At 45.3% G+C, this 13,032-nt stretch overlaps 1 protein-coding gene across 1 annotated transcript in view; it reads left to right on the forward strand.

The window, feature by feature from the left end:
- The window catches only part of LOC139172951 (ras GTPase-activating-like protein IQGAP1), a 75,844-nt gene that overhangs the window by 20,674 nt on the left and 42,138 nt on the right, over positions 1-13,032 (forward strand). Inside the window, 7 exon segments of the mRNA XM_070762295.1 lie at positions 189-273; positions 2,427-2,590; positions 4,004-4,164; positions 6,150-6,274; positions 7,011-7,174; positions 8,020-8,110; positions 12,544-12,711. Coding sequence (XP_070618396.1) covers positions 189-273; positions 2,427-2,590; positions 4,004-4,164; positions 6,150-6,274; positions 7,011-7,174; positions 8,020-8,110; positions 12,544-12,711 — 958 coding nt within the window.

The raw sequence follows: 13,032 nt of genomic DNA on the forward strand, positions 1-13,032 counted from the left end.
CTTTTCTCTATATTTAAGCCAATAATCTTTGTCTTTACTCTCCCATCTATTGACTGAGAGCCAAATTTCTCATAATAAAAAATTCCAACACTTTCAAATATAAACCTGTTCTGGTTCAAAGGCAGTTTAGGCAGAGTCCCCTCAACCTGGCAAAGGGCAGTCAAGAAATTCTTCTTTCTCATTTTCAGGACGGCAGAGATGGAGCTCTGCAAAAGGAGGAGTTGCAGGCCGGCATCAACCGGGCCAACGCTGCAGCCCAGCAGTACCAGCAGAGTAAGTGTTCAGTTCTGGAGACCTCACCTACAAAAAGATATTGACAAAATTGAACGGGTCCAAAGACGGGCTACTAGAATGGTGGAAGGTCTTAAGCCTAAAACGTATCAGGAAAGACCTAATGAACTCACTCTCTATAGTCTGGAGGACAGAAGGAAAAGGGGGGACATGATCGAAACATTTAAATATGACAAAGGGTTAAATAAGGTTCAGGAGGGAAGTGTTTTTCATAGGAAAGTGAACACAAGAACAAGGGGGCACAATCTGAGGTTAGTTGGGGGAAAGATCAAAAGCAACATGAGAAAATATTATTTTACTGAAAGAGTAATAGATCCTTGGAACAAACTTCCAGCAGACGTGGTTGGTAAATCCACAGTAACTGTTTTTTACTTTAAAATAAGGTATGTGCAGTGTGCATAGCCAGTCTCCAACCTTCCCTTTATGGGGAAGGTTGTCGAGAAGGTGGTGGCACTCCAGCTCCAGCGATCCTTGGAAGAAGCCGATTATCTAGGTCCCCAGCAGTCGGGTTTCAGGCCCGGTTACAGCATGGAAACTGCTTTGGTCGCGTTGATGGATGATCTCAGGGGTTTATCCTCTGTCCTGGTGCTTCTTGACCTGTCAGCGGCTTTCGATACCATCGACCAGGTATCCTTCTGCACCGGCTGGAGGGGTTGGGGGTGGGAGGCACTGTTCTCCAGTGGTTCTCCTCCTATCTCTCCGGTCGGTCGCAGTCGGTGTTAGTGGGGGGTCAGAGGTCGACTCCGAGGTCTCTCCCTTGTGGGGTGCCTCAGGGATCGGTCCTCTTCCCCCTGCTATTCAATATCTACATGAAACCGCTGGGTGAGATCATCCAAGGGCATGGGGTGAGGTATCATCAGTACGCTGATGATACCCAGCTTTACATCTCCACCCCATGTCCAGTCAACGAAGCAGTGGAAGTGATGTGCCGGTGTCTGGAGGCTGTTGGGGCCTGGATGGGTGTCAACAGACTCAAACTCAACCCGGATAAGACGGAGTGGCTGTGGGTTTTGCCTCCCAAGGACAATTCCATCTGTCCTTCCATTACCCTGGGGGGGGGGAAACTATTGACCCCCTCGGAGAGGGTCCGCCACTTGGGCGTCCTCCTCGATCCACAGCTCACATTAGAGAACCATCTGACAGCTGTGGCGAGGGGGGCGTTTGCCCAGGTTCGCCTGGTGCACCAGTTGCAGCCCTATCTGAACCGGGAGTCACTGCTCACAGTCACTCATGCCCTCATCACCTCGAGGTTCGAGTACTATAATGCTCTATATGGGGCTACCTTTGAAAAGTGTTCGGAAACTTCAGATCGTGCAGAATGCGGCTGCGAGAGCAATCATGGGCCTACCTAGGTATGCCCATGTTTCACCAACACTCCACAGTCTGCATTGGTTGCCAATCAACTTCCGGTCACAATTCAAAGTGTTGGTTTTGACCTTTAAAGCCCTTCATGGCACTGGACCAGAATATCTCCGAGACCGCTTGCTGCCGCACGAATCCCAGCGACCGATTAGGTCCCACAGAGTGGACCTTCTCCGGGTCCCGTCAACTAAACAATGTCGGTTGGCGGGCCCCAGGGGAAGAGCCTTCTCTGTGGCGGCCCCGGCCCTCTGGAATCAACTCCCCCCGGAGATTGGAACTGCCCCTACTCTCCTTGCCTTTCGTAAACTTCTTAAGACCCACCTGTGTCGTCAGGCATGGGGGAACTGAGACATCTCCCCCGGGCATATACAATTTATGAATGGTATGTGTGTATGTATGCGTGTTTAGAAAATGGGGTTTTTAAAATGTTTTTAGTAGAAATTTGGATTTGTTATAAACTGCTTTTTTTCACTTTGTTGTGAGCTGCCCCGAGTCTGCGGAGAGGGGCGGCATACAAATCTAAATAAAGACAAAGACAAAGATTTGTTCATAGTTTTTTTTTAATAGTCCGGCCCTCCAACAGTCCGAGGGACAGTGAATTGGCCCCCTGTGTTAAAAGTTTTGGGACCCCTGGGGTTAAGGCTAGAAATGATGGCAGGTCATGCTGCTTTGCGCTCTGCTTCCTGCTTGTGTCAGGACCATATGGGGGGGCGGTCGAGCCTGGACAAGCGTGAACGGACCCTGAGGCTGCTTCTCTCTCTTTCCTCCACCAGAGCTGGCAGCGGTGGAACAGATCAACATGGCCATCCGTCATGGCCTTTCTGAGAAAACGGTGGTGGAGCTGATGAATCCCGAGGCCCAGTTGCCTCCCGTTTATCCTTTTGCTGCTGAGCTGTACCAGAGAGAATTGGCCACTCTGCAGCAACAGAGTCCGGATGTAAGTGAATGGTTCCTGTTCTGAAATTGCCCCATCAACTGCCCTTCACGGCATAGACAGGTGTTGGGCCTTGTGGGTGGAGGAGGGGCATGTTTTCATCCACGTTTGTCAGGTGTGACGACTTGGCTGCAAATAATAATAATAATAATAATAATAACAACAACAACAACAACAACAAGAACAGGCCATTAGAACAAATGCTGTCAAAGCCAGAATTGAAAAATCAACAGATGATCCAAAGTGCAGACTCTGTAAAGAAACAGATGAAACAATCGATCACATACTCAGCTGCTGCAAAAAGATCGCACAGACTGACTACAAGCATAGACATGATGCTGTGGCACAGATGATCCACTGGAACTTGTGCCGTAACTACCATTTATCAGTGGCAAAGAACTGGTGGGATCATAAGCCCGAAAAAGTGGTCGAAAATGAGCAAGCAAAACTACTGTGGGACTTCCGACTTCCGACTGACTGAATTCTGAAGCATAACACACCAGACATTGTGATCGTGGAGAAAAAGAAAGTGTGGATCATCGACATCGCAATCCCAGGAGACAGCAGAATTGAGGAGAAGCAGCTAGAGAAATTAGTGAAATAGGAAGATCTAAAAATCGAGCTGCAACGACTCTGGCATAAGCCAGTGAAAGTGGTCCCAGTGGTACTTGGCACACTGGGCGCAGTGCCAAAGGATCTCAGCGGTCATTTGAAAACCATCGGAATTGACAAAATCTCCATCTGTCCATTGGAAAAGGCCGCTTTACTGGGATCCGCAAAAAACATAATTCGCCGCTACATCACTCAGTCTTAGGGGCTTGGGAAGCGCCCGACTGGTGATGAAATACAAAGTCCAGCGTTTGCTGTGTTGTATTGACATAATAATAATAATAATAATAATAGTAATAGTAATAGTAATAGTAATAATAATTTGGACGGATGATGGAAGGTCTTAAGCATAAAACGTATCAGGAAAGACTTAATGAACTCAATCTGTATAGTCTGGAGGACAGAAGGAAAAGAGGGGACATGATTGAAACATTTAAATATGTTAAAGGGTTAAATAAGGTTCAGGAGGGAAGTGTTTTTAATAGGAAAGTGAACACAAGAACAAGGGACACAATCTGAAGTTAGTTGGGGGAAAGATCAGAAGCAACATGAGAAAATATTATTTTACTGAAAGAGTAGTAGATGCTTGGAACAAAATTCCAGCAGACGTGGTCGGTAAATCCACGGGAACTGAATTGAAACATGCCTGGGATAAACATACTGTATATCCATCCTAAGATAAAATACAAGAAATAGTATAAGGGCAGACTAGATGGACCGTGAGGTCTTTTTCTGCCGTCAGTCTTCTATGTTTCTATTTATTAAACTGTAAGAAGGGTGACCCCCACATGTCCTTTCTGTTTTCAGGGTAAACTCACCCACCCAGAGCTGTCCGTGGCTGTGGAAATGCTCTCCTCGGTGGCCCTGATCAACCGAGCCCTGGACTCCGGGGACAAGAGCACTGTTTGGAAGCAGCTGAGCAGCTCGGTAATAGGGCTAACCAACGTGGAGGAGGAAAACTCCCAGAGGTCAGTCCTTGCTGGGTGACCGTGTCATCACCCCAGGGGGGAGGGTCGCTTGTGGGCCGTGAGAGTGGTAGGGGGTCCCAGTAGGAGGCAAAGCCCTAGGTCTGGGGGTGGGGAGTAGAATCTCTGCTGGAGGCAGGAACCGCCCGGGGCTGCTGCTGCAAAAGAGGGCCACAGGAGGGGGGGGCTTCCAGGAACCCAGCGGGTGCAGAACGGGGCCAAGGGGCAGCGGGGAAACATGGAAAAGCAATTCGGAGAGGCTCTTCCCTGACCCCCCCCCCCCAGGAGGATGGAAGGGCGGCCGGAGTCTCTTAGGGGGATCCCTTCACCCTGACTGAAGCAGACCTATAATAATAATAATAATAATAATAATAATAATAATAATAGTCATCATCATCATCATCATCATAATCGGACCAGCATACCTCTGGAACTGTCTTCTGCCGCATGAATCCCAGCGGCTGATGAGGTCCCACAGAGTTGGCCTTCTCTGGGTTCCGTCAACTAAATAATAATAATAATAATTATTATTATTATTATTATTTATTAGATTTGTATGCCGCCCCTCTCCGCAGACTCGGGGCGGCTCACAACAGTGATAAAAACAATATATAATGACAAATCTAACAATTAGAATCTAAAATAACAATAGTACATTTAAAAAATCTAAAAAGCAAGGAACCCCAATATAAAAAACATACATACAGTCATATCATGTCGTCTGGCGGGCCCCAGGGGAAGAGCCTTCTCTGTGGTGGCCCCGGCCCTCTGGAATCAACTCCCCCCAGAGATCAGTTCATCCCTTCCATGCTCCCCCCTCCCAAGGTGAGGATGTCAAATTGGCTGGAAGCGATTTGGTCGTAAAAGACAACAAATTGGATACAATGTGGAGGAAGATAGTAACACACTAGCAGCAGTGTGTTTGTACACTTTTGCTCTTTTTGTTCCTGAGAGCCAGTCCAAAGACTCTCACGCCCTTTTTCCATTGCACAATATTGTGAGGTTGTACCCCTGGAGTTTAGGTGGTGGCCGCTGAATTTTGGCATTGAGTTCATGGGGGTATTACCAGCAAGAGGTTTAAAGCTATATGTTACTCCTGGAGTAGGAAAGCAAACATTCTTTTCCCAGGCATAACTATTTTGGGCTTGAGTGTTTCATACCTCGAACCACAGCTCACATTAGAGAAACATCTTTCAGCTGTGGCGACGGGGGCATTTGCCCAGGTTCGCCTGGTGCACCAATTGCGGCCCTATCTGGACCGGGACTCACTGCTCACAGTCACACATGCCCTCATCACCTCGAGGCTCGACTACTGTAATGCTCTCTACATGGGGCTACCTCTGAAAAGTGCTCAGAAACTTCAGATCGTGCAGAATGCAGCTGCAAGAGCAATCATGGGCTTTCCCAAGTATGCCCATGTTTCACCAACACTCCGCAGTCTGCATTGGTTGCCGATCAGTACCCAGTCACAATTCAAAGTATTGGTTATGACCTATAAAGCCCTTCATGGCATCGGACCAGAATATCTCTGGGACCGCCTTCTGCCGCACGAATCCCAGCAACCGGTTAGGTCCCACAGAGTTGACCTTCTAAACAATGTCGTTTGGCGGGACTCAGGGAAGAGCCTTCTCTGTGGCGGCCCCGGCCCTCTGGAACCAACTCCCCCCAGAGATCAGAATTGCCCCCACCCTCCTTGCCTTTCGTAAACTTCTCAAAACCCACCTCTGCTGTCAGGCATGGGGGAATTGAAATATCTTCCCCAGGCCTATATAATTTATGTATGGTGTGTTGTGTGCATGTTTTTTAAATTATGGGTTTTTAACTTCGTATTATTAGATTTGTATTGTACATTGTTCCTATCACTGCTGTGAGCCGCCCCGAGTCTGCGGAGAGGGGCGGCATACAAATTTAATGAATGAATGAATGAATGAATGAATACCTTCAGTTGTGCTTCTTGAAGTCTCATCTTGTTGCTTTGGCTTGAACAGGTACGTTGATGAGCTGTTCAAGCTGAAGGCTCAGAGGCAGAGTGAGGGCACGGAGTTCCTGACGTGGAATGACATCCAGTCATGTATTGACCAAGTGAATATTGTGGTGCATGAAGAACATGAGAGTAAGTGTCCGTTCACTCACATTAAGGGAGAGGAGAGTTGGGCTTCCATTGAGTTTCCTAGCTCTCAGCATCCAGGAATGGCAACCTTGTCCTATAGACATTGGCTGGTGATAACTGGACAACCACCCTTGAATGCATCTTCCCAAGATGCCTTTTTCCCCTGTAGGGGCTACAAGAATGGTGGAAGGTCTTAAGCATAAAACTTATCAGGAAAGACTTCATGAACTCAATCTGTATTGTCTGGAGGACAGAAGGAAAAGGGACATGATCGAAACATTTAAATATGTTAAAGAGTTAAATAAGGTTCAGGGGGGAAGTTTTTTTAATAGGAAATGAACACAAGAACAAAGGGGCACAATCTGAGGTTAGTTGGGGGAAAGATCAGAAGCAACATGAGAAAATATTATTTTACTGAAAGAATAGTAGATGCTTGGAACAAACCTCCAGCAGACGTGGTTGGTAAATCCACCGTAGTGGAATTTAAACATGCCTGGGATAAACATATATCCATCCTAAGATAAAATACAGGAAATATTATAAGGGTAGACTAGATGGACCAGGAGTTAATAATAATTTATTAGATTTGTATGCCGCCCCTCTCCAAAGACTCAGGGTGGTTCTTTTTCTGCCGTCAATCTGCTATGTGTCTATGTTTCTAAGGTGGTAGCTGGTGCTGCCATGGGCTCCCTTTGTGAACTCATTGGGATTCTGCCTTTCTCTCTCGTGTTTGTCCCAGGGATTTTAGCCATTGGGCTCATCAATGAGGCTTTGGATGAAGGAGATGCCCGGAAGACCTTGCAGGCCTTGCAGACCCCCGCAGCAAAATTGGAAGGAGTCACCCCCAAAGTAGCTCAGCATTATCAAGATGTACTGCTCCGTGCAAAGAGGGAGAAGGCCCAGGTGAGAGCGCGTCTTCTGGAGTCCTCTTCCTTCCACTGGGAAGCCCCTTGTAAGGCTCCGCTGCTGTTTTATTGAGTCAATTCAGTCTCTTGACGTCTAATCAGTCGAGTAGCTTCCAGATTACATACATCCCTGTGCAGGTTTCTTTTTTATTATTATTATTATTATTATTATTATTATTATTATTATTATTATTATTGCTGTTATTATTATTATTATTATATTATTATTATTATTATTATTATTATTATTATTATTATTATCAGGAAAGACTTAATGAACTCAATCTGTATAGTCTGGAGGATAGAAGGGAAAGGGGGGACATGATCGAAACATTTAAATATGTTAAATAAGGTCCAGGAGGGAAGTGTTTTTAATAGGAAAGTGAACACAAGAACAAGAGGGCACAATCTGAGGTTAGTTGGGGGAAAGATTAGAAGTAACGTGAGAAAATATTATTTTACTGAAAGAGTAGTAGATGCTTGTAACAAACTTCCAGCAGACATGGTAGATAAATCCACAGTAACTGAATTTAAACATGCCTGGGATAAACATATATCATTGAAGATAAAATACAGGAAATAGTATAAGGGCAGACTAGATGGACCATGTGGTCTTTTTCTGCCGTCAGTCTTCTATGTTTAACTATTAGATTTGTATACATATTGTTTGTATTTCATGTTGTGAGCCGCTACGGGTCCTTGAAGAGTAGCGGCAAACAGGTCTAATAAATTGAATTGAATTGAATTGAAACCTCAAGATTGTGAGCAGGAACATGTGTTTCCGCCTCCCGTGAAGAAGGAGGCCAGGGGTGCTACTGGGCTGACCTTGTCTTTCTCTTTCAGGAGACTCGGGACGAAACGGCCGTCCTGTGGTTGGATGAAATCCAAGGCGGGGTTCACCAGTCCAACAGAGATACAGACGAAGCCCAAAGATGTAAGCCTGGCTTCCCCCTTCCAGCCGCTTGGCTGACCTCCACCGCTGACCAGGGGGTCTTTCAGTCCTTTCTCCATCAAAACGGCAAAGCTGTCCGTTCATATCACTTGCTGAGCTGCCACTGCTGCTTCTCTTCACTTGGCAGTTGTCAGAATTGTCATTGTGGGTGCGGCTTGATGTGGGGCCACCCTGTTCCCTGGTGGGTCCTCATCCTGGTGGTCTAAGCCAGTGTTTCCCAAGCTTGGCAACTTGAAGATATTTGGACTTCAACTCCCAGAATTCCCCAGCCAGGTTAAATAAGGTTCAGGAGGGAAGTGTTTTTAATAGGAAAGTGAACACAAGAACAAGGGGACACAATCTGAAGTTAGTTGGGGGAAAGATCAAAAGCAACATGAGAAAATATTATTTCACTGAAAGAGTAGTAGATCCTTGGAACAAACTTCCAGCTGACGTGGTTGGTAAATCCACAGTAACTGAATTTAAACATGCCTGGGATAAACATATATCCATTGTAAGATAAAATACAGGAAATAGTATAAGGGCAGACTAGATGGACCATGAGGTCTTTTTCTGCCGTCAGTCTTCTATGTTTCTATGTTTCTAAGTTGCCAAGTTTGGGAAACACTGGTCCAAGCAGCTTGCTTTCCCACTGCCCCATGGGACTGGGAAGGGGGTCCCAATAAAGGGGCCTGCTTCTCCTTTTTACTTGAATCCTATTATATCTAAAGGCAGGGCAAGGCCTGCGGTGACCCTGCAAGGTAGACCAGACTGAGCACACACCACTGCCTCACAGAGCTCCCCCCGTCCCCCAGGTTCTTTGCCTGAGTTGGGCAGGTTTTGGCTACAGCCTCCCTCTGAGTCATCTCAGGAAGGCTGCCTTTAGTTGGCAAAGGCCTGGCAAAAGCCAGCAATCTTGGTGAAGAGCAGGAAGCAAGTGGGATAAAAATGAGAACAGGGATGTGCCTGCCTAGGAAAGAAAAACAATTGGGAACACAGAACATGAGAACCTAAGAAGAGCCATGCTGAATCAGGCCAAAGCCCATTGAGTCCAGCATTCTGTGTCCCACAGTGGCCCACCAATTGCACATGGGGATCTTGAGCAGAAAGAGAAGGCAAGACCCTCCCTTTCCCTTGACCCCCAACAAATGGTTCTCAAGGGAACCCTACCTGCCTTAACCAACATAGAGGCGGCACACGGACATCCGTTTCAGTAACCACTGATACACTTGGCATCCATGAATCTGTCTAATCCTGCCTTGAAGCTATCAAGACTGACAGCTGTCACGACCTCTTCTGGAATTGAATTCCATCAACCAACGACCCTCTGGGTGAAGAAATATTTCCCTTGATTTGTCCTCACTTTCTTACTTGTGAGCTTTAGGGAGGGGCCCCTCGTCCTAGTATTGTGTGATAGAGAAAATAATTTTTCTCTATCCACCTTTTCTATCCCATGCATGATTTTATACACTTCGATCAAGTCACCCCTTAAACGCCGTGCCACTGCTCTTAAAACGCTTAGCTTGAGATGAAGAATGGACTCCGAGGGTAAATATTGCCAAAGCACTGGGCTTTGTGGGGATTGACTACCAGTCCACCCCAAAGCAAGTGACCTTAGGTTTGGGCCTAAGGCTGCAGGCCAGGAACAGGGTACTTGTAGGGGATTTCAGTCCGAGGGAGGGGTCAAACGTATCATCCATCATAAGTCCCTGAGTGTTCAAAAGAGGCCTAAGTCCAGCCCACCAGGAATGCCTTTCTTCACTCCTGCTCATTTCCCTGGACCGTTAGTAGCTCAGATTCTTGTAGAGAGCTTAAGCTTGCAATAAATCTTTACACTTTTTTGAACTGCTTGAATCCCTCCAAGCGCTCGGCAGTGCCTGAGCATAGATCCCATGACGTGGAACAGAGAACATTTTTAAAATCAATTGAAAGTCACACATTCTGTTCCGCTCGGGGACCACTCGGATCGGAACCAAGGAAGAATCCACACGCTGAGATTTCAAATCAAACACTTTTATATAAAAAGCGGGATTTATACAAGCAAGTTCAGGTGTTTTCGTCTATGTCGGCACCTTTCCCGGTTAAATTGGCTAAGAGATAAAGGACCGGGCTGCAGCTGGGAATCAAAGCTAATTAACATTCCTCAGTGAGAGAATGTTTCTTCAGTCACACATACACACTTACGGATCTCCAGGGTTCCCTCTGACAGCTGCATCTCGGCTGGATGAATTTAGAAGAATAAGAGCAGTTTGCCAGTAAAGCATTTCTGGAACCCCGAATCCAGGACTTCCACCATTACAAACATTGGAACTCCACGCCCCTTTACCTAGAAATCCTCACTTATGTATTGTCTGGGTGTGGTCAACTGTTTCCTAGAGATATAACTGTCCAGACTTTCATAGACTCACCTTCTGAATTTATTTATTTATTTTTTTATTTTTTTATTTTTTTATTTATTTATTTATTTATTTATTAGATTTGTATGCCGCCCCTCTCCGTTGTCTCGGGGCGGCTAACAACAATAATGAAATAACATGTAACAAATCTAATTTTTAAAATAATTTTAAAAACCCTTATTTAAAAAGCCGAACATACACACAAACATACCATGCATAAATTGTAAAGGCCTAGAGGGAAGGGAATATCTCAGTTCCCCCATGCCTGACGACAAAGGTGGGTTTTAAGGAGCTTACGAAAGGCGAGGAGGGTGGGGGCAATTCTGATCTCTGGGGGGAGTTGGTTCCAGAGGGTCGGGGCCGCCACAGAGAAGGCTCTTCCCCTGGGTCCCGCCAAACGACATTGTCTTTTCCCATAAAGATATTCCTGTCTGCTTCGTGACTCCCTGACTCGGACATTTAATAGGGAGTCCTCTCCCCCACACCCCTCCTCCTTTGACTCAGACATTACTATCATTGGGGTTTCTTTTTTAAAAAATAATTTTCATTGTATAAACATTAAAAAATAAGACGGTACATAATATATCGTTTTACAATATATTTGTTTGTTTAAATGTTGTACTTGCATCTTCTAAGACAAACAACAAAATAATAACATAAACCCCCATCCCTTTTGAACTGTTATCAGCACCGTTCCTTCTTTATATAATTATACGGCCTGTAACATCAGCGGTTATTACCTATATGATTGTTCTATAGCTCCAGTAAAACTAAGATCGAGTTGTTGTTATACAGTGTTCCCTCGATTTTCGCAGGTTCGAACTTCGCAAATAGCCTATACCTCGGTTTTTCAAAAAATAATAATTAAAAAATACTTCGCGGGTTTTTTTCTATACCACGGTTTTTCCTGCCCAATGACATAATACGTCATTGCCAAACTAATAATTTTTGCAAATAAATAACAAAAAAAATAATTGTTAATAAATAATTATGTTTATAAATATCAGGATCACTAAGTGTCTTATTCAACGGTGAGTACCAGTAATAATGGTGAGTAAATGGTTGTTAAGGGAATGGGAAATGGTAATTTAGGGGTTTAAAGTGTTATGGGATGGCTTGTGATACTGTCCATAGCCAAAAATGGTATATTTACGTACTTCCACATCTCTACTTTGCGGAAATTCGACTTTCGTGGGCGGTCTCAGAACGCATCCCCCGCGAAAATCGAGGGAACACTGTATATTTATTTATTTATTTAATTAATTAATTAATTAATTAGATTTGTATGCCGCCCCTCTCCGAAGACTCGGGGCGGCTAACAACATTATAAAAAGACAATGTAAACAAATCTAATATTAAAAATAATCTAAAAAACCCCAATTTAAAGAACCACTCATACATACAAGCATACCATGTATAAATTCTATAAGCCTAGGGGGAAGGGAAATTTCAATTCCCCCATGCCTGACGACAGAGGTGGGTTACTAATTTTAAATTGTAATTAGATTGGTGGGCATTGGATTTGTTATTGTGTACTGTTTTTTATTGTTGTGAGCCGCCCCGAGTTTTCGGAGAGGGGCGGCATATAAATCCAATAAATCTAATCTAATCTAATCTTTAAGGAGCTTGCGAAAGGCAAGGAGGGTGGGGGCAACTTTGATATCTGGGGGGAGCTGGTTCCAGAGGGTTGGGGCCGCCACAGAGAAGGCTCTTCTCCTGGGTCCCGCCAAACAACATTGTTTAGTCGACAGGACCCGGAGAAGGCCAACTCTGTGGGACCTAACCGGTCGCTGGGATTCGTGCGGCAGAAGGTGGTCCTGGAGATATTCTTATCTTATGAATAAAATTAATTCTAGAAACATCATTGAGGTTTCTACAGTCTGTGCAGGTTCTTCTCCAAGAACACTGGCCCAGGGGACCAAGATGGACCCGGTTCCTCCTCCGAATCTGTGACTAACTGAGCCGGTCATGGACCACTCGCAACACGTTCCATGAAACATATTCACAGCAAAGCTTCTTTTTCTCTTCCCTTTATCCAAGTTTCTTTAGGAATTTTGGCCATTAACGAGGCAGTGGACCAGGGCGATGTTGCCAAGACCCTTAGCTTCCTGCGGTCAGCTGATGTTGGGCTGTATGGGGTGACTCCCGAATGTGCCGAGGCGTATCACCGGGAACTGACGGCAACAAAAAATGGGAAGCTGGCTTCTGGTGAGAGCACGCTGTTTTGTGACCTGGGAATGGGCTGGTGGCACACAAATGATAAGTTGTTTGCAGGTCATCACTGTTCAATCAAATTGACTCTAGACTGGCTTTTTTCATTTATTAAATTGCTGTCCTGCTTTCCTCCAGGAGTTTTAAGGTAGGAGACTTAAACTATTTCTCCTTCGGTCTTTACCCCAAGGAGCAATCACCCATGTGGAATAGACGGGCTGAGCCCGAATGATCCCCTGGACTTCCAAGCCAAGGATGGACTTGGATCTGGATTTCAGCAGTCTGAATTGATTGCTTTCAAGATCTTGCTAAAAAAAA

The sequence above is a fragment of the Erythrolamprus reginae genome, chromosome 10, assembly GCF_031021105.1.
Source record: "Erythrolamprus reginae isolate rEryReg1 chromosome 10, rEryReg1.hap1, whole genome shotgun sequence".
Lineage (NCBI taxonomy): Eukaryota > Metazoa > Chordata > Lepidosauria > Squamata > Dipsadidae > Erythrolamprus > Erythrolamprus reginae.